The sequence below is a fragment of the Adiantum capillus-veneris genome, chromosome 7 (assembly GCF_014529385.1).
Source record: "Adiantum capillus-veneris isolate H3 chromosome 7, ASM1452938v2, whole genome shotgun sequence".
Classification (NCBI taxonomy): Eukaryota; Viridiplantae; Streptophyta; class Polypodiopsida; order Polypodiales; family Pteridaceae; genus Adiantum; species Adiantum capillus-veneris.
In genome coordinates this window covers 167,792,774-167,815,335 of record NC_140937.1, presented here as the reverse complement: position 1 = coordinate 167,815,335, position 22,562 = coordinate 167,792,774, and the positions used below count along the sequence as shown (strand labels likewise).

The window sequence follows — 22,562 nt, the reverse complement described above, 5'->3', positions numbered from 1 at the left end:
GATACTAGGGAGGCACGTTGTGCAGCTCCATCCATACTGGAAAGAAAGAGGGTTTGATGTCTGGGAGAAATTTGGCATCCATATTAGTAGGTAGATTGGGGAGCTGTAGAACATCCATTGGCTTGCCCCAAGAAGCCCCTAGGATCCATGGGTATGCTCATATCCTTGCCCCTTCGTGCCCACAAATTCTACAATTATAAGCGTTGTTTCAATTTGGTGTGTGTGTGCGTAGAGAGAGAGAGAGAGAGAGAGAGAGAGAGAGAGAGAGAGAGAGAGAGAGAGAGAGAGAGAGAGAGAGGGAGGGGGGGGGGGGGGGATGTGTCTCACCTTAATATCGTGCCATTTTTTTTCCGATTGAGGGCAAGTGCAAAAGGAGAAATTCTGCCCCAAAATAAAGAATAATAGTGTAATTTTTTCAAAAATAACCTAATTTCCTCTTGGAAAATTCAAGAAAAAGAATTTTGTATGTTTGGGAGGGGTGTAGCATCTCAGCTCCAGAAAGCCCAACGAGAGGAAAAAGAGTCCGTGAGAGACTTTATTAGTTGCTTGAAGCATTTAAATTCTTGTTGTAATCAGCGCTTCAATAATAACCAATTGCTCGATAGATTCATTAGGGGACTAAACATGAGGATATCTACAATGGCCTAGTCATTAGAGGTATCACCACTTGGGAAGCAGTCACCACTAATGTGATCGATCCAATTGGAAGATAATTTAATGATTCAAGGAGAAAGCTCTTGAGCCTAAGTGTACTAGCTCGCAAGCATCGGGGCATGAGCCAATGACCATAAAGCCTATTGCTAGAGAGCCAAAGATATCTAAGATGACTTTAGAAGATCTCACCAAGGCCATTCAAGAAAGCCTTAGAGACAATCGTGCTCCGCAAAACAATCATATGTATCCAAGAAGGAAGCAACAATGGTAGCACTAGAGAGAGAGAGAGAGACAGAGACAGAGAGAGATGCGCACCGTTGAAGGCTATAAGAGAGGGTACCTGCATTGAAGGCTATGAGAGAGGGTGGGACTGGTGGGTACGTGTGAGAGGGTCCAACGTCCAGCCTCCAGGAGTGCAGGACCCAGGTGCGTCCCGTCATATTTTGAACGTTGATACTCTCTCTCTCTCTCTCTCTCTCTCCCCTCATGGTCTGTGTAGACAGTAACCCGTTACCAGAATCTCTCTCTCTCTCTCTCTCTCTCTCTCTCTCTCTCTCTCTCTCTCACGCGCGCTAGTCGGGCTCACCAATATCTCTCGCCACGCCACCATGAGTTCTCTTCTATTGCCACATGGCCGGCCTGAAAAACTGTTGTCCCTTATAGAGTAACATTGAATATTGATAGATGGTTGCTCACCTTTTTTTTTTCTATAAAAGGCAAGAGGAGGTTTGTATTAGAAAAGAGACAACATTACATATATCTGGGAAGACGGGGACATGCTAGAAGTGGTTTTCCATGGGAGATTACAAAGGCCATTAGATACAATTTTTTTAACAGTAGTCCTTATCCCTTTACAATCACACCCGGCTACAATCACACTCGTCTACTTCGTGGTGCACAATTAGTCGAAGGCCGTTGAAGTGTTGACTTTTGAGTTTTTCTCTTCAGCCCTGCAATCGTCCATCATGCGCTCAAGGTGAGTGTACTAGCCACTCACCACCAGAACTTATTGTTGTTTGTTGATGTTTGCGTTGTTATAGAAACCCATGCAGTCGGTGAGGACTTTTCGGTTGGCCTCCTAGATCCTGCACTGTTCAAGCTTGAGCTGGTTCACCTACAAGGAAAATTGGGAAAATCATATTCTCAGACTATTAGCCTGATAAGCATTGTTAAATATTCTTTCATTCCTTTCCCGCCAAATGATCCAGAAGAATTCTCCTCGGATCCTATTCCAAACAACTGAGGAAATTGAAATTGAATCACCAAGTAAAATTGCTTCTTGTTGGGGGTGAAGCCAAGGGCACTAATTAGAGGGGATAGAATTGCAAAATTAGAGGGGCAGTTCATGAATAGATGCAAGATTTCCTCTTCTATTTGGTGGCACCTGCTATAAGCTCCTGTTCCCAACCCAACAGACCTCATCCACTTCTTGTCGAGACAGCCTTGTGTAAGATTAGCTAGAGAAGTTTAGCAGGAGTTCCCTTATTCCATATGGATTGGAACTTGAAGAACCACTGTTTCCTTATCAGAGTAATTTTCAATTTTTTGTTGACAATGACGTGCATAGGTTCCTAGAGCGTAGGTGGAAGGTTGAGGGGATTAGGTAGCACATTGCCACCTGCCCAGTAGATAGCCTTGGGGGAGGGGTCTTGATAGGTTGACAGGGACCATTCTAGTTCTTTCGAGAAGACAGACTTCCTTGTATCTATAAGGGTTGGTTCCCACGGTTGAAGTGGGTATCTTCTCAGGAGTTCAGAGTGAGTGAGCCATCTAGACTCAGCTGAGTGCCACAGGTCCTTCCATCCCGTGATTCCTTTGTTGTGAATACGTCTAGCTGTCCGAGTCTGGCTTTCGAAGGGTGGGGGAATGGCGGGGAAGTCCACCATAACGATTCTTGGGCTCTGAGATGAAGACTATACTTGGAATGCTTGTATTCCTTTGGTTGGTCTAGGGCTTTGAGGATGAGCTTCACAACCACCTTGTCAGTCTAGTCATTGATGTTTTTGAGCCCTAACCCACCTTTCTCTTTGGGGATACAACACAATTCCTACTTGACTTTTCCTATCCCTTTCTTAAGAGGGTCTCCTATCCATAGAAAATTCATGTAGATCCTATTGATATCCTTTAGGTGGGCATCAGGAGGTCTCCAACATGAGAGGAAGTAGAGGAAATACGAGGAGATGAAGTGCTTTATGACTAGAGCCCTACCTGCTAGGTTGGCTTGGAAGCCAAGCCATCACTTTAGTTTGGAGGATAACTTTTTCAGGACCCATTTCCATCTCTGAGTCATAGTGACTTTGAAGCCAAATGGTATGCCTAAGAGCCTGAAGATAACTCCGTCTTGAAGAATAGTGCATCCCTGGTCTGAGATCCACCAACTAGGGAGAGGGGAACGTGAAGCTCTGATTACTCTTTTTGTGTGGTTGATCCTAGATCCTAAAGCAGTGCAGAATACCCTTAGGCATTTCCAAAACTACATAAGGGATTGGTCGTTGTTTATGAAGCAGGCCATTGGTGTCGTCTGCAAATTGAGAGAGACCCTATTGCCTACCATTTGGCAAAGAGATACCTTTTATAACTCCTTTAGCTATCTTTGACTTGACCAATCAATTAGGAGAGTCAACAGATGTGGTGAGAAGTAGGGGGATCAAAGGGCAACCTTGCCTGATAGACCGATTAAGGGGAAAGGGGTCAGAAAAGGAGCTGTTGAGAGAAACTCTTGCTTGTGCATTCCCCAACAGGGTTTGAACAAATTTTACCACCTTGGGGCGAAAACCTATCATTGCTAGACAGTCAAGTAGAAAAGATCATTCTAGTCTGTCATATGCCTTCTCGAAATCAACCTTGACAAACACAAAATCCTGCCTAGACTACTCAACGTATTCAATCCCTTCCCACATTGCAATAACAAATTCCATTATTCTTTTGCCTTTGATGAATCAATTTTGTTTTGAAGACATCCATTCTGCAAGTGTTGGAGAGATCCTTTGTGCAATTGCTTAAGCGTAGATTTTGTAGGCCAAGTTAAGCATTGTTAGGGGTCTCCAGTTGGATATCTCCTCCTTGGGACCTTTTTTATGAAGGAGTTGGATGACCCCTGTGTTCATCTGGATGGGGAAATCACCGTACTTGACAGATTCCTCCCAGACTATAACAAGAATGGGGGAAATCATTTCCTTGAAGGTTTGGTAGAATTCAGCGGGAAGCCCATCCAGTCTAGGGGTTTTCGTGGGTTTGAAGGAGTCTATGGCCCATTTAATTTCCCATACAGAGAGGTCAATGTCAAGCTGTGGGTGGCCACGTGGGGTGGGATAATCTTGTTCCTACACTTCCTGATATCTGCCTAGCAAAGGAGACAACCACCTTGGACTTTTCGAGGGGATTGAACAAGCCAGAGAAGTGATTCTTGGCGATCTCAAGGTTTTTATTTTTCGAGGTGGCTTTACCTTTGGGGCCGACCAAGAGAGGAATGGATTCCCTCTGGTGCTTCCTTCTGAGGTGTCTGAACATCTCCTTGGTGGGTTTGTCTACTTTCCCATCCCACCACTCCGTAAAGAAGTCTGTTGTGTGCTGCAAGGTAAGGTCTTTGTCCACCCAAAGCTAATGGCGTAGCATGGTGATCTTATCCTGGGTGTCAGCGTTCTCTCTGTTGGAGGATTCTAGTTCAATAAGTTCATTATAGATGTTGTCTTTCCTTCTCCTTCTAATCTCGGTGACTTTTTTCTTGCATCTTACTAGGTTTGTTTGGGTGTTTGAGATGGCCACTGCCCAAGCTTTGGCTGGGGTGAAGCCTTTAGAAAACGCTTGAACCCAGACTGCTTTGACGCAGTCCTGCACTTCTCCCAGTTGAAAGAGGGAGGTGTCCGTGTGGAACTAGTGGTTGCGGATTTTGCTACACTTATCGTCCATAGTGATGACTAACGGGTAATGGTCAAACACACACGAGGTTAACCTGGGTTTGGCTTTGATCCGTTAAAGTTCCTAGCCAAAGGAACAATGACGTAGCATCTGTCCAACCTTGCTTTTCTAGCTTTTTCACCTTTTGAATAATTGTGCCATGTGAAATCTCCAGGTGTGCCTGCATCCCACAATTCTAGATTGGATTTGAGGAGCTCCCATTCTTTGCGTTCTGTGCTTGCTATAGTTTGCCCCTTCTATTGAAATCTATCTTCCATAGCTTCGATCATGTTGAGGTCCCCAACTAGGATGGCCTGCCCACATAAGTGGCTGAGCTGTCTCCGTAGCTGAGTTCTGTCTTTAACCGATCCACCTGCAGACACTGAGAACAGAAGGCAGTGATGAGGGGCCTCGATAGCCAAGGCTACCCAGTAATCTCCTGCTGAGGAATGCTGATGATTGATCTTTCAATCTTGAGGGATCCCTAGGGCGGTGCCACTAGAGCCTCTAGTGTGGGTTGAGTAGTGCCAATGGTGTTCCTTAGAAATAGTTAGGAGCCTCTAGTTGAGTTCTGCCCCTGTGGTCTTGATCTCTTGGAGGCCTATGACATCTACCGGGTAATTGCCTAGCCATGCCTTGATTGTCTTGGCTTTATCAGGGTCAGACAACCCTTTATGTTCCATGATAGGACTTTCATCGATTATTACATTGATCTTTGTGATTCTTGCTTTGGGTTTGCGGTGAAGCTTGCATCACCGAGTTGTGCGTTCCTTGTGCACCTCCATGGGGGAGGGGCCTGACTCCGAGTTCCCCTTTTGTTTGAAAACAAAAATTTCTTTGTTGGGGGTCATGGGAGAGGCTTTATTTAGGTCAATAACTATTTCTCTGTTTACCTTATTTACCTGCATCTCTAGCCGAGACTCTGAGTCCTCCTCCTTGCCCGAATACGGACCAATTGAATCAACCACCTTGGCCATAATCGCAAATCTATTGGGGGATCTAGGCTTATTTCTCTTGTTGGTTTATTTCTTGACCAGAGGTCTGTCCGCCTTTGTCGGTTTTGGGGGGGGGGTTGTCAGTGGGCCTGTAGGCCTCTTGTTCTCTGTCTCTACAGGGGTGGTCAGTTTCTGGGCTGGTTTGGGGTTCTTGATGGGACAGTGTTGGATGGAGTTCCCCTTTATGCCACGTGGTATGCCATAGTGGAAGTAGGCATTGGGCAGATATTTGTAATTAAGTGGCTGTACGAAGTATTCTCCATCGTCCAAAGCTATCACCATAGCTTGGGGGAGGTCCACTGATGTGTCCATCTCTATGAGTACCTACAAATTCCAGGTAGAGATGTAATCCCCTTGAGGGAATCCCCCTAACACTTTTCCAAGTTGAGACCCTATCACCCGTAGGTGGTTGTGGAAGTGCAGAGGAAGGTTAGGAAATTCCACCCAGACATGGAAGTTCGATAGAGCATCTCGCTCTACATTTTTCTCCTTGTGCCACTTGAAGAAGCATAGAGAAGAGGTTTGAGGAAGCCATTGGCCAGAGCTGAGGACACGAAAAGCCATCTCAGCATTTTTGAACACAAACACATACTGATTTTGGGTTAGGGCTTGGATGGTCTCGATCTCTGTCCCTGTAATGGAATTGGCCTATTAACTTGAGAGTAGCAGAAATGAATGAGAATACTTTGAAATTACTTTGTGAGCATAGCGTGTGAACATGGTTGAAGATAACAACATAAACATAGCAAGTAGATAACTTGGCATGAACAATACTTCTGCAAGAGAGAGAATTTAAAGAACGTGACAACACTTGAAGACCGGATTTATGTGGAGCCAATCCCCCCTCCAATAGGTATTTGTATTACGATTTCTCCCATTAAGAGAGACTTGTTACAATACAATCTTTGTGTTCCTTATGACCTAGTTGTTGAAATGAAAATGGAAATCTTAATGCATCACAAGCATAACATAAACTTTGAAGAAAGCTTTAACTATCCCAAGCCTCAGTCCCAAGACCTCAAACACCTTCGAAGGTGGTGGAGAGAGCTAGCTGGGAATGAGGGTAGGAAAGAGGAAGAAGAAACATTTCATAGGAGAAAGAATTAGTTCCTCACTTATCATAACTCTTCTTTCTAGCATACATAATAGTATAGTAATGAACATGGAGAAGATGGAAAGCTTAAGCATTGAAGCATGGCTCTTGGTTGGATTTGCACTCCATAGCCAAGAGTGTTGGTGTAGGCTCTCAACCTCTACTTGCTTGGAGAAAAAGAGGGAGATCTTGCACTTTGCACAATGCATAATGAGAGTGTCTATGAGTGTGTGCGGGAGAGTGTACCCCCTAAGAAACCCCCTAGCTTGGTTTGGTCAACTCCCCCTTGTAGCTCATGCTTGAAGCTCATGATACCCCTCCAGTCCTAGCAAATCACAAGTAGGAGGCATTACAAGCAACAAGGGTAGCCTTGGGAAAAGTGTCCCCCTTTCCCCTTTGAGAGAGAGAGGACTTGATAAATGCAAAGACAATTAATTAAATCTCTTAAATTATCATTGGACCCCTTGGGTGGCCAACCAATAGGCTTCAGGCACACCATGAGGGCAACATGAGGAGGAAGTTGACAAGTGTCCCTTATGATTTCTTTGTACCAAGTATGCCTTGTGTGAGTGTGTGGGTGTTCTCTCTCATCCCCCCTCATGTAGGTCTTGCCCCCTCCTTTTAGGGATTGGATCTTTGACTTTTGACACCTCAAGCCCCTCAAGCTTAGGCCCAGTTCCACTATAAGCTTGGCCCTTAAGCAATTTAAGCTTGGGCTAGGTTCTCACCTCAAGTACAACCCTAGCATCTCAAGCATGTCAAGTACCTCAAGCATCTCAATCATCAAGCACCTCAAGCATCTCAAGCACCTCATTCATCAAGCACCTCAAGCATCTCAATCATCAAGCACCTCAGTCATCAAGCACCTCAAGCACCTTAAGCTTGGGCCGGGTTCCCACCTGAAGCACCTCAAGCTTGGGTCGGCGGGTTCCCACAAGCTCAACCCTAGCTTACCTAAGGTCAAAGGACTTTTACACTAACTATTGGAGGTCTTCAATGAAGCCACCCCTAAGGTCTTATGCTCCATTGGTTAGACTTGCTATTTGATAGAACATGTCTCATTTGGGCCCCTTTACCATTGGCCCCGTGTTGAGATAGATCTATAAGCACATGTCTATATCTTAACCCTTGTTCATTTATTTTCCCACATTAAATGATTAGTTTAATATGAGAAAATCATTTGGGTTGGTTAGATATTAGATTTTATGACATTAACTCTCTCTTGAAATCATAGTCTTCCTTGACTATGAGGTAGAAGAGATAAAATCTCAGTCATTAGTCAATCTTAATTAGCAGGTAGAGGATCCCTTTTTACCCTACGACATCTTTTCAGGATAGATGACTAATCCATTTGGTGCTTGGGAGACATAGCTGCCGCAAGCATGTCTGCTCTTTAGTCCATTTCATTCTCCCAAAGTAGAGTGACAAATTTTACTTGGTGTTTGAGAGACGTCGTCATCACAAACATGAGTGCCGAAGGATAGCTTCGGGTTGTAGCACCTCTTCTTGGTCTTCAAATTCGTGAGGGTCTTCAATAATTGGTTTACTTGGTGGCTCTCCGTTGTAGGGCTTGAGTCGGCTCACATGAAAATCATTATGTATGAGCCAATGGTTGGGCAACTTGAGTTGGTAGGCCGTCTCATTGATGGGCTTCAAGATTTGGAAAGGACCATAGTATCTTTTTGCTAGCTTAGAATAATACTTTTGATGGCTTGTAGGATTTTTGTTTGTGGTTTGCCTTAATCGAGCCTTAGGAAACTTAAGCATGACCCAATCATTTTCTTTGAATGTTAAGGCCCTTATGTGCTTGTCAGCAGCAGCTTTTTGCCTTTGTTGAGATATGGATATAGCCTCCTTAATCTTTTGAAAAGATTCTTGTAGGTCATGGCTATACTCATTGGCGGCGAAGGTCTTCCCATGTACTTTGAGTAGCAAGGGACTTTTAGGTCTTCCCTCAATGATCTCAAAAGGTGCTTTTCTCGTAGAAGTATGTACAATATTATTGTAGGCATACTCTACATTGTGAGAGTTGATCTACTTCGGTAACATAAGTCTTGAGTAGATCAAGTATCGCAAGATTGGCTATCTCACTTTGGACATTCGTTTGTGGGTGATAGGACGAAGACAAATTCAATCTTGTTCCTAGATTTTCAAAAAGTTCTTTCCAAAAATTACTGGTCATTCTAGGATCTCTATCTGACACGGTGGATGTTGGTAATCCATGGTGTTTGAAAATCTGAGATATGAAGAGAGTTGCCATTTGGTGTGCCTTAATAGTCTTTTTGACAGGAATAAAGTGTTCTTGCTTGCTAAACCTATCGACTGTTGTCCATATTACCCCCATGGATAGACTTGGGCAATCCAAAGATGAAATCCATGGATATACTCTCCCATGGTGAATTTGGAATATGCAATGCTTGGAGTAATCCAGATTGCTTCCCTCTATCATATTTGGTCTTTTGGCATACTACGCATTTTGAAACATACTCTTGTATGTCCACTTTAATGGTAGGCCAATAGAAATACGTCTCTACTCCTCGAAGACTAGGTTGAATTCCTCTATGCCCCACATAGGGAGGAGCATGGGATTCATACATAACTTTATCACGAAGGAAATGGGTAACACATAGCCTATTGCCATGGAGAAGATAACCATCCTGCAAGGTGAATGGTTCCTCTTTCTTCCCCAAAGCAAGGGTTAACATTATGTCTCTAAAGTCAGGGTCAGTAGCATATTCATCTATCATAGAAGATAGATCATTGAGAGTAGCTATAGACACCGCATTAACTTTTGGTCATCGTGAAAGTGCATCAGCCACTTGATTGTGCTTACCAGCAATGTTAGCAATATGGAAAATTAAATTGCAAAAGAAAATTTTCCCACCTCATTTGTTTGTCAAAAAGCTTGGTTTGCATTATGAAATACTTGAGAGCTTGGTGGTCAGTTCATAGAATAAATGGAGTCCCCAATAGTAGTGCTTCCATGTGTCTAGGGCACGTAGAACATCTAAAAGCTCTTTCTCATAAATGCCCAAGACTCATTCATCTGTATTGAGCCTTCGACTCTCATATGCTATGGCATGCCCTTCTTGAAGCAAAACTGCTCCAAGGCAATCACCGCAAGCCTTCACATTGGACCTCAAATGGCTTTGAGAGACCCGGAAGCATGAGGATTGGTTGAGAAGCAAGCTTCTCTTTGAGCTTATCAAAAGCATTTTGCTCTTTAGCAGTCCATACATACTTAACGTTCTTCTTAGTTAAGTCTTGTAGTGGTCCTGCTACTTGAGAGAATTTGGTATGAAGCGTCTATAGTATGCGCACATACCAATAAAGCTTCTTAGCTCATGTAGATTCCTTGGGTTAGGCCATGCTTTTATTACCTCTAACTTCAATGGATCCATACGGATACCATCTTGAGAGATAATATGACCTAGGTATTCAATCCACTATCCTTATTTGATGATAGCCAGTTTTAAGATCAATCCTCCTGAAGTAGGTAGAGCCTTGTAGCTTATCAAATAGATCTTTTACCCGAGGCACGGGAAATTTGTTTTTGATAGTGATATGGTTTAGTGCTCGATAGTCCACACACATACGGTATGTACCATCTTTCTTTTTCACTAAAAGGACTAGAGAACAAAAGGGAGAGGAACTAGGCCTCCCCATCCCTTTGTCTACCAATTCCTGTACTTGCCTCATGATCTCCTATTGTTGAGATTTAGAGACTCGATAAGGAGGCTTGTTAGGCGGTGAGTTTCTTGGAAGGAGCTCAATACGATGGTCATCATCCCCTCATTTTGGAGGTAAGTCCATAGGGATATCATCGATGAGCACATCTTGGAATCCTTTTAGAGAATTAGACAAGTCTAACTCTTCTTGATTCCTACCATTTACATTTGATGAAACATTAGGATCTTTTAGAGACTCTTTGACGAAAATCATGTATGCAAAAACTGAGCTCTTCATTGACTTATCAAAAGCAGGAGGATTTACATCCTCATGCTGGAGAGGAGAGATGATAAAGTCTTATTTGTCGACACAGCTTTGGAAATCAAGCCTCAACTTCCCAATCACGGGAGTAACGGAGGCTTGCTATCCCTTGAAAGTTGTGTCAACCATTACCATATCTCCCATCTTGAAAGCTTGAATGCCTAGCTTGCTGGCCAACTCCATTGATATGAAGTTGTGAGTAGAGCCAGGGTGTCATAATAATCAATATCTAATTCTCCTAAATGATTTTCTCATATTAAACTGATCATTTAATGTGGGGAAGTGCCAGGGGAGAAAAGGCTAGAATATTGGTTAAGCTAACAGACCGGCCACAATAGGGATCCAAAGGAGGGAAAATAGGGATCCAAAGGGGGGGCCATCTGCAAAAGAGCCATGTGCAACAATGGGCTAAAAAGACCCTAAGTTTCAGCCCATTAAGACTTCCAAAATGCTAAGGTTCCAAAATTCAAAGGTTGTGTCCAAAGGGTTAGAGCTTAGGGGGAATTTGATGCTTTGTGTGCTCTCCAAAGTCAACACATATCCCTACATGGGAGGGGGTGAGCCCTTCTTCTAGGGGATGAGAGAGAAAGACACACACACACACACACACACACACAGGCTCCCTTTACACAAAGGGAATGAGGGACACATGTCAGCTCCCTAGGCCAGATGCCCACGAGGTGTGCCCAATTTCTATTGGATGACCCTTGAAGTGGACCAATGAGAATTAACCTAGATTAAATCTAGTTTAATTAATTTAAAAACATTTAATAAAAGAAACCAATGAGAATTAAGTCTCCTAGAAGACTATTGGGCAGTCTCACAAGGGGTCCAATGAGCATTCAGGAGCCCAATGGCTTGCCTGATTCCTATTGGCCATGAGGCAAAGGGGTCCAATGAGAGTTTAGTTTAATTATTTAATTACCTAAAGCTCTCACAAAAGGGGAAAGGGGGACACATGTCAGAAGGCTATCACTTATGTTGCTTAATAGTCATTGGCTTGAAATGGGGAGAGCCAATGAGGGCTCAGCAAGAGCAAATAGCAAGAGGGCTCGCCCAAGAGAGAGAGGGGGCTGATTTTTGCAAGGATTATCACACACACACACTCACACAATCTCATGTGTGAAGAAAGAGAAGACTATCTCTTCCCAAGCTTTAATGGAGAGCTCATCATCTACTCCAAGCTTGTGAGATAGAAGCCTACATCAACACACTCTTGGCATGTGGATGCAAATCCAACCAAGAGCCAAGCTTCAATGCATGCTCATCTCCTCTACCAAGATAATTACTAAGCTAAGCTATGCTAATATGAGTGATTATGTGAGGAGATGTGCATCTTTCTCGTAAGATACTCCTTCTTCCTCTCAATCTACTCTCATACCCTGCTAGCTCTCACCATCTTCGAAGGTGTGTGAGGTCTTGGGTCTGAGAACAGGGATAATTCAAGTTCTGTTTGCTAAGTGTTTTGCTTAGTGCATGAAGCTTTCATCTTCATTGCACTAGCTAGTCTTGAAGGAACACAAAGAATTGTATTGTACAATGTCTCTCTTGATGGAGAAACCATAATACAAAGCCTTTTGGAGGGGGGACCGGCTCCATGCAAATCCGATCCTCAACTGTTGTCATTAGCTTAATTTCTCTCTCTTTTGAAAGTATTGTCGATGCTATCAACTAGGTGTTATGCTTTTTGTTGCTCTCTCCACCCAAGCACTCTTGTAATTCTCATTAGGAATCTATTCTAATGAAATGCACACTATGTTCATGCTCATTTCTGCTACACACAAGTTATTAGGCCATTAAATGTTACATTGGTATCAGAGCACAAGGTTTCTCTTTTCTTGCTCAAGAAGGGAGGTCCTCAAGCTAGCTACAAATGGTTGGTATTATTAATTGCCTGTGAGTAAGTAGAATAGGGATTTTTCAGCCTTGCAGTGCGTCTGCCTTTGTGCAGTTAACGGGGCATCACCGTCGAGAGCTATGGTCTTAATAGTGGAGTCCTACGGGGCTTGCCTACGGCTTAACCACTATTGAGCTATTAGAATCTTGATAGGAGCCGGTGCTGTTTTGGTGTCGAAAGACCCTCTCTTCTATTCCTTGCAATTAATGGTATTCGAGCCGCGGGTACAGTAGCTTGAGTGCTTTTTCTAAAGGGGTAAAGAGGAGTAGCAATTAGGGCTTGAAGTGCCAAAGTACACCTAAAAAGTTTACACCTAAAAGTTGTTAGAATGGCTGACAATAGTAAAGAGAGTGAAATTAATGTTGATAACTTTGATTTTGCTCATGAGCAAGCTACTAATGATGCTTCAATGCTTGTAAACTATCTTGTTTCTAGGCTTCAACAAGCCATGGACAATCCATCTCTCCAAAGTGAAGTGCAACGGCAGCTCTGTGTTCACGGGATTCTCCAAGCTCATCACCATGACGAGAGAACACCTAGGAAGCCTCCTTGTGAGACTACCAAAAGAGGTCTCTCTCCAATTCAGGAAGAAGAAGAGAATCCATATGAAGGGCTCAAGAATTTACTTCTTGATGATGCATCTCCTTCCCAAAGGAGAACTCAAGAGCCTACCGAAGGAACGAGAAAGAAGCGAGTCTCCCGCCACCTCGGCGGAGATGGCTCCACGAAGACGGCGGGCTAAACGCTCTCCATCACCACCAAAGCGGAGAAGACCATCGCACTCTTCTCCACGCCATAATTCAAAGAGGGATGATAAAAAGCAAGAGAAGAAAAAGGCGAGAAAGAGGACACCCTCTTCTCCATCTTCTTCATCCTCTTCCTCTTATGAAAGTGATGGTGAAGACAACGAAGATCAAGACAAGAAAAAGGCGAGAAAGAGGTCACCCTCTTCTCCACCTTCTTCAAATTCTTCACCTTCTGAAGAAAGTGATGGTGCAACCTTTGAACCATCAAAAAGAAGAGGCCATAGGACCTTTGTAAACTCCCTTCTCCTTGGACCGATTGTTGTTGTTGTTGCTGGAAGTGCCTTGGGAAGAATTTTGAACATTGGTTTTCCCCTTTGTATCATTTTTGTCTTTGTTTTCCATGGGCTTGACATTCCGTCTAGCCTCTCGATAGAAATTGATGCATGAACCATGGTGTGATGGATTACTTCGGTGATAGAACCACGCCATTGAGAGTTGATGTATTCGTCCATCTCTTCAGGTAATCCTGCACCTAATTGCTGCCTTTGCTCGACAAAGTCTATCTTTTGAAAGACAATAGCCTTGAGATGTAAATCCCAAAACTTGTCTACATACTTGTGGATAGACTCATGAGAGAGAAGCTTCAAGCTGGGCCATTTGGTAAGCACTTTGTCCTTTGCATCGCTTGCAAGGAATTGCTTATGATGGAAACTTGTAGAGTTTTCCATGTCTTTGGGGCTTCGCTATTGCCACAAAGACTAGCCCACCATTGACGAGTTGATTTTTGAAAGTGCATAGCTACATGGCGTATCTTGGAGGACTCTGTGAAGCCCTCGTCTCCAAAGGCTGCATCAAATTGCTGGATGAAGGCCAACACTTTGTCGATAGCACCAAAGGTGCCATCATAGGTGAGAAAAGAGATACTCTTTCCTCCCTCCTTGAACCTCTTTAGCTTTTGGGACCTTTGCCATGCAGGGTATGATTGCGATGTCCTCCCCTCCTATATTCTCTACGAGAATAGCCATAGATTTCATCAAAAGAGGAGGAGGTGAAGAAGAAGTAGAAGAGGGTGACCTCTCCTAGCCCTTTTCTTCTTTTATTTCCTCTCTTCTCTTTCGGAATGACGAGGAGAGGGACCGTGTGTTGATCTTTTTCTCTTGGGAGGAGTGGGCGATCTTCTAGACCACCGTCTTCGTGGAGCCACATCTTCTGAGGAACTTAAAGTTTCATTTCTTTCTTGCTCTTTAGATTCCTCCTCTCGAATGGGAGAGAGTCTTCTTTTGGGGGGTCTCTTCAAGAGGCCTCCTAAGCTCTCTCTCCTCTTGGAGAGGAAGGGAAATTCCATAAGCACAAAGTTGTTGAGTAAATTTGGCTTGCAAAGCAGGGTTGCCCATAGCTTGCTGCAACCTAGTAACGAGATAATTCATGAACATGGGGGCATCATCATTAGCACCTTCATGTGCAAAATCAAAGCTATCAATGTTCATTCTACTCTCCTAATTATTGTCATCCATGTTAACCAAATTTATGTATGTACTTAATGTATGATTTGGCAATTCAAAACCTTAGTTTCCACTCCTCTTAGCCTTTGAAAATTGGCTCTTAAGTATCTACACCCATAGCTCGAAGTGGTTAATTATAGAGAGTAGTGGAGTAGGTCTAACATAACAAAGTTGCCGAGGGCTAGCTCCTTTCGGACTTCTTATGGTTGAATAATGGTAAACTTCGTAGGCAAGTCTAAAAAGACTCCATTATTAAGTCCAAAGATCCCGAAGTGTGCACCATATCCCACATAGTGGGCTCAACAAAATGGATAATAGATCCCAGTTCCACTTACCCTAATATAATTAACAACATCAACCATTTATAGGCTACTTGAGTACCTCTCTTCTTAAGCAAGAAAAGAGAAACCAAATGCTCTGATACCAATGTAATGGAATTGTCCTATTAACTTGAGAGTAGCCGAAATTAATGAGAATACTTTTAAGAAATTACTTTGTGAGCATAGCGGGTGAACATAGTTGAAGATAACAACATAGACATAGCAACTAGCTAACTTGGAATGAAAAATACTTTTGCAAGAGAGAGAATTTAGAGAACATGATAACAGTTGAGGACCGGATTTATGTGGAGCCTGTCCCCCCTCCAATTGGCATTTGTATTATGATTTCTCCCATTATGGGAGACTTGTTACAATACAATCTTTGTGTTCCTTGTGACCTAGGTTATGCAATAAAGATGGAAATCTTCATGCATCATCACAAGCATAACATAAACTTTGAAGAAAGCTTTAACTATCCCAAGCCTCAGTCCCAAGACCTCAAACACCTTCGAAGGTGGTGGAGAGAGCTAGCTGGGAATGAGGGTAGGGAAGAGGAAGAAGAAACATGTCATAGGAGAAAGAATTAGTTCCTCACTTATCATAACTCTTCTTGCTAGCATACATAATAGTATAGTAATGAACATGGAGAAGATGGCAAGCTTAAGCATTGAAGCATGGCTCTTGGTTGGATTTGCACTCCATAGCCAAGAGTGTTGGTGTAGGCTCTCAACCTCTACTTGCTTGGAGAAAAAGAGGGAGATCTTGCACTTTGCACAATGCATAATGAGAGTGTCTATGAGTGTGTGCGGGAGAGTGTACCCCCTAAGAAACCCCCTAGCTTGGTTTGGTCAACTCCCCCTTGTAGCTCATGCTTGAAGCTCATGATACCCCTCCAGTCCTAGCAAATCACAAGTAGGAGGTATTACAAGCAACAAGGGTAGCCTTGGGAAAAGTGTCCCCCTTTCCCCTTTGAGAGAGAGAGGACTTGATAAATGCAAAGACAATTAATTGAATCTCTTAAATTATCATTGGACCCCTTGGGTGGCCAACCAATAGGCTTCAGGCACACCATGAGGGCAACATGAGGAGGAAGTTGACAAGTGTCCCTTATGATTTCTTTGTATCAAGTATGCCTTGTGTGAGTGTGTGGGTGTTCTCTCTCATCCCCCCTCATGTAGGGATCACCCCTTCCTTGTAGGTATTGAATCTTTGACTTTTGACACGTCAAGCCCCTCAAGCTTAGGCCCAATTCCCACTACAAGCTTGGCCCTTAAGCACTTTAAGCTTGGGCTAAGTTCTCACCTCAAGTACAACCCTAGCATCTCAAGCATGTAAAGTACCTCAAGCATCTTGATCATCAAGCACCTCAAACATCTCAAGCACCTCAAGCACCTTAAGCTTGGGCCGGGAGTCCCACCTCAAGCACCTCAAGCTTGGGCCGAGTTCCCACCTCAAGCCTAGCCTTAGGTTACCTAAGGTCAAAGGACTTTTACACTAACTATTGGAGGTCTTCAATGAAGCTAACCCTAAGGTCTTATGCCCCATTGGCTAGACTTGCTCTTTGATAGACCATCTCTCATTTGGGCCCCTTTACTGTTGGACGCGTGTTGAGATAGATCTATAAGCACATGTGTATATCTTAACCCTTGTTTTTGTTTATTCTCCCACATTGAATGATCAGTTTACAATAAGAAAATCATTTGGGTTGGTTAGATATTAGATTTTATGACAGCCCCTATGGGGCCCCAATGATTCCTGATCTATCCTCTCAGAACGTTGGCGGGGGAGCGTGGACCGGCCAACAATCCTATTAGAGGTATGTTCTCTAGGTTTGCTTAAGTTTTGCGAACTTGGGCAGCAGGAAGGATAACAAGAGGCTTACTGTCTGAAGTTTGTCCAAAGCCCTCCAGGAGCAGCACTTCCGCTTCCTCCTCGGTGAGGGTATAAAGGCAGCACTAGTGGTGGCTGGAGCAGGATGTCCCTTAGCAGACGGAGCAGAAAACCGTGCTATTGGGAGAATTTGGCGCCATGGCGAACCAGATGAGCTGCTTCGAGCCTAATCGCGCTTTCGGGTGGAAGAAGAAGTTCGCCTCCGTTTAGCAGCACGGGTAAGTGGTTGTGATGGGTTAGCACTTCAGGGTTGATGCCATTAACTCCCCCGACGTGGGCGATAGGGGAGTTATTTTGCACGAGGGAGTGGTGCGGTATCCTACCAGAGGCCCATATGTTAGGGGGTCTTGGGTTGGGGCCTAACGCGGGTGAGATAACCTGGGAGGTCATCTACCTGAGGGGGCGATGAAAATACAACGCTCTGGAGTCTTCACGCCATCGCTCTTAGCGTTAGCTCTGAGAGCGCTTCACCTTAGAGAGCGCTTCGCTTTTCCTTGTTATGAAATGAAGAGTTGGCACCTTTATGTAACCGTAGTGGGAACGTAACATATGGGACATTCGGTAGGTTTGAATTCATAGACATTGTGGGCCACGATATAAGGAAAGTTCTCGGAAGCCGGCGTTCACACGGACGGTGGTCGTCGTCCGGTCTCACGTTCACATGTAATAATGGTCCTATAAATAGTAACGGCAAGACAACGTAAGAGTCCATTTCCTGTTTATTAGCGCAATCATGATGCGTCGCATAGCAATAGGAATGGTGTTGCTTGTGGCGGGAGTGCTCATGAACAACAGCGAAGCCAGTGAGCAGCAATTTTGCGAAAGGGCGGAGGCGAGCGGAAGCTGTGCGAAGCCGCCCACTGTAGATGAGGAGGGCTTCAAAGTGGAGGACTACTTGGGCAAGTGGTACGAGATTGGCAGCACCGCCTCTTTCAAACTACTGAACGAGGCCGGCCTGGTGTGCAATCAGGCGCGTTACAGTGCCTCTGCCTCCGGCAACCTCTCTCTGCTCAACAGCGGTCTTCGCGTCATTAGCCCTTTGGCATTGGCTGAGGTGGTGGCTGTCAACGTGGCTGCTCGCGGGGCCTGCGCCGCCGCCCGCGAGGTCTGCCACCAATTGGCCGCCGTCAGCCAACTCACCCGCTCTTTGGCCACCCTCGATGGCCACGATGCCCACCTCCTCCAGATCTCCCAGCAGCTCAAAACATCTACACAAGCTGCTCAACAGGCCCTGAACGACCTCTCTGAGGATGTGAGCCTCATCCAGCAGGCCAATGGGCAGATCAGCCAGGCCAATCCCTCCTCCTCCCTGCAGTCCAGCGTGGCTGCGTTGAATCGGTACGTTAAGGAAGGTCGGCAGGTCGAGCAAGGGGCCCTGACATCTCTGGTCTCTACCCTCAACAAAATAAGAGGCCAGGTGAAGGATGCCAGCCACAAGTCAGGGCTGAGGGAGAAGAGTAAGGCGGCACTTGAGCACGCGGCGCTATCATTGGCCAGCATCGCATTGAAGGTGGGGGCCAGCAATAACGCCATTGAGCTCAGCCTCAAAGCCGTGGGAGTGGGTGCCAAGGCATTAGCGGGCAATGGGCACCCAGTCAACGATGCCAGCGTGTCGTCCGTAAGCGGAAGCATTATCCAACCCAATGCCACATCACCGGCGAAGCTAGCGGTGAGCATTATCGGCAACAAGGCGCCTTATTGGATCATTGCCCTGGAGAAGTCCAAGTCCAGCCAGTCAATGGGCGCCTACTCAGCAGCCCTGGTGTACTCCTGCAGTGAGGTGGCAGGGGTGACTGCCAAGTCCCTGTTCGTGTTATCAAGAGAGGCCCAGCTGCAGAGGAGCACGCTGGACGCCTTTCTAGCCAAAGCGGAGTCGTTTGGCATCTACAACGACTGCGAGGACCCCTTTCTCCTCACATTGCAGAGAGGCGGAAACTGTGGGCAGCCCTCCTCCGCTTCATGAGCCTGAGCATCATCTTCGGTAATCCCTTCAATAATAATTATTCTACAAAAAAAGCTTCCATCGCTGAAATTGTTTCCCAATAAATATTATGTCTGGCTAGCATTTGAATTTGTCATGTGATAGAGCATAATGATAGACATGTCCCTGTGCCTTTTTCTCTTTTTGGTAATTGGCGGTTAGTGGAAAGGGGCCATAACTATTTGATGGTGTGGACGTCCTCAATAGTTTGAAGCCCAACGTGGATGAATGTCCTCCTCAAATGCAGACGTGTAGAATTAGGGGTACATCATGCATGCATACACAGAGAGGAGAAGTTGATTAGAAGCAAATTCCATCTACTCTCGTGCTGTTCTCTCTCTCTCTCTCTCTCTCATAGAATAATGAACCGGGGTTTAATGTATTTTTAGTTGCTAAAATTACAAAATCCTAGCTAGATTTAGAGCTTGCATGGAATAATTTTTTAAACAAATTTTAGTGTAAAATACTAGCAAATGCTTTAAAATTTGACCTACAAATAGGAAGTGTTTTATGTCTGCCCTTATTTTCATCGGTTGGCAAAAATGTTTTTGGCAAGACTCACCCTCGGTCAAGATCTACATAGTGCTATCGTTATGGGGCCTCCTACCAGTGCAACCCTCTTACCTGCTCATAAGATCTCTACTTTCACACGCTCATAGCAAATCTAAGTAGTCTTTTGAAAATCCTTTTTTCCCACTTGCAGCAAGCTTGCAGATATTGCAATAGCGGGCAGTTGAGGCGAGGTAGGGATGTAATTGTAGTCCCTATTGTTTTGTTTTGGGCAATATGGGTGATGTTGCCAGTCTCACAGGTGTAGAATATGCTAATACCTTTTCCTAAATAACAGCGTGTGACTGCATATGCCAACCGCTTCTCTCTCTCTCTCTCTCTCTCTCTCTCTCTCTCTCTCTCTCTCTTCTTTAAAAAAAAAAAGAAGGGATAGAAATTGTTCTTATAAAAAATGCAACCCCAAGAAAATATACCTAGGCATTGTACCAGATGGGCAATCTCCGCATTCTGCTCTTCTTTGTCCTCACTGTTCCTGCCATAAACATCAATACTCAGGTCTTGCTTGATGTTATCTTCAAGGTCGAGGGTCGGGGGGCAGTAGATCCTGACCCTCTATCTACTGCACTTTACTGACGGTAATAACAGTCGCAGGGTGTCCGATTTCTGACAACTCAGTATGCATCAGAAAAATGGTCAGTAAATGTTGATCCTCCAACCCAGCAGCACAAGTCATAACTTTTGCTTCTCGATCGCTGATCTGGACTCCTGCACGCAGTCGTTACTTTTTTTGTATGGCCAGGCCCGTCAATGTACCACTGTTGGCCCCCCTCCCCTCGACCTTGAAGGTCGGGAATGGTCGCTTAGTGACCATTCCCATAATCAGTGCTCCCGGCGGAGGAAATCCCGTAATCAGTGCTTCCACCCTCCGCTGATCGTCCTGATTACAAGGAATGGTCACTAAGCGACCATTCCCTACCCCATCATCAGTAACAACTCGCTCCTTATTTATGACATGCTTGTTGGTAAAGCAGAAATTTTACTCTGACCATATCTCACCTACAAGAAAAATGCTTATGAGGTTCTTCATTGCATGCGGTCATTTCCATGTGCAAGTAGAACACTTCGCCCGGAAGTCAAAGTCATTGCAGAACCGGCCTGATCTAAATTTAGAAGGTAGTAGGGAGGCGTCCAACTTGAGAGCTATACCAAGGTTTGTGCCGGTGACTCCTCGTTCGCATGGTGCAACAACCTTCCCTTGCAAGAAGGTGGTTGAACACAGAAATGAGGACCGCAAGATAGAAGGCGATGCATTTTTTAGCGATGGTGATAGAGAGGAGAGCCGTTTGCTACAAGCTGGGAGCACGTAACAATGCTCTTTCGCTGCGGCCGCTGTATTTGTGCTTGGCCTCGACAGAGCCAGAGCTTCCATGTTTGCAATTGCTATGGCTACACCATCTCTCTCTCTCTCTCTCTCTCTCTCTCTCTCTCTCTCTCTCTCTCCCCCCACGTTGATGGTTTGACGCGTTGCCTTCTCGACACACGGACATAGGAGCCCTCATGCAATTATTCAACATCCACGTCTCCTACATGAGCTCTCCTTTGTGTAAAACTATCTTGCGCGACCCGCCTATCGGTGGGTCTCGCTTGCTCTTACTATGACACAAATTAAATTAAGTAATGATATTTTTTTACATGCTGTCAGATCCCGGTTACTCCATGTTGGGTGCGAGAGAGAGAGAGAGAGAGAGAGAGAGAGAGAGAGAGAGAGAGAGAGGGGGAGGGAGAATATTATCGTGTATTTGTGTCGTGTTTTGACTTATGCTTGCAAACATTTCATATGGATTGTATTTTCTCACTTTACCTTCAATGTGTGTGTGTGTGTGTGTGTGTGTGAGAGAGAGAGAGAGAGAGAAACACATCAATAAAGAGAGAGATTTCAAAGCAAAAAGGATTTTGTACCTTTTCAATTAAAAAGATTTCAAAAGTTACATCATTGCCAAAAAGGCTCTGAAATATATATATCTACATAGCATAGCATTCATAGTTGTGCTATTTCAACAAAATCATGAAATATATATATCTACATAACATAGCATTCATAGTTGTGCTATTTCAACAAAATCAAGATATTGAGCTGGAGCTTGACATGCTTCTCTTAAATCTTTTTTTAAAACACTATCACCAATAACCTACGAATACTTATTTACCCATTGTTCAAATGTAAATTTTTGTCTCACTTTGTCTTTGGCTCCTTTAGACTACTCCTGTTACATTTAACCTTTTCGCATCTTTCTCTTCTTCTTCTCCCTTTCGCGCGCGCGCGCGCGCGCGCACACACACACACACACACACACACACACACACACACAGATTACATAAAAGCACATCACTAAAGAGACATTTCAAACCAAACAAATCAATTTTTACATTATTGTCAAAAAGGCTCAGGAATATATCTGCATAACACTCTTAATCGTGCTATTTCGACAGGATCAAGATATTGAGCTGGAGCTCTACAAACTTCTCTTAAATCTTTTTTTTGAACCCAGCTCAAGTAAATCTTGTAACGACAAATCAACCCAAGCTCTTGCTTTAAGAGCATGAGTCTAAGATTGGGAAAGAAATAGGGATCAAGCAACCTGATGTAAATCGTGTCCAACTCTTCATCTACATATGACCCCAAACAGTTTAGTTTTCTCGATCACTTCCTATGCCCATTGCCATCCCCATTCAGCAGGTAACAAACTTTCTTCAAAGGCATCAACAATAAGATTTTTTACACTTGGAAAAATACTCACAATTTCATGGGCCATTTAATTGGCTGCAAGAAAAGAGGGTAACATTAGTACTCAAAGCTTAAAATTAGAGAGAGAGAGAGAGAGAGAGAGAGAGAGAGAGAGAGAGAGAGAGAGAGAGAGAGAGAGAGAGAGATGATCAACATGGCCACTTGTTAAAAGTGCACTTAAACATTTAAAAAAACTATAAGCGTAATACGAACACTTCAATCACTAATCGCCATGCCAAAATAGAGCTGCATTGCCAAAAAGTGTCAAGAGATCCATAAGGTCAAAGTCTTTACAACAACCT

At 44.3% G+C, this 22,562-nt stretch overlaps 1 protein-coding gene across 1 annotated transcript; it reads left to right on the top strand.

Moving 5' to 3' along the window:
* The first annotated feature begins 17,696 nt into the window (after window positions 1–17,696).
* On the top strand, window positions 17,697–22,181 carry LOC147455012 (uncharacterized). Its single transcript, XM_086516861.1, has 2 exons — window positions 17,697–18,965; window positions 21,966–22,181. Exon 1 carries the CDS (start codon window positions 17,718–17,720, stop codon window positions 18,945–18,947), a length of 1,230 nt encoding a protein of 409 aa, XP_086372987.1. The 5' UTR covers window positions 17,697–17,717; the 3' UTR covers window positions 18,948–18,965; window positions 21,966–22,181.
* Window positions 22,182–22,562: the final 381 nt, after the last annotated feature.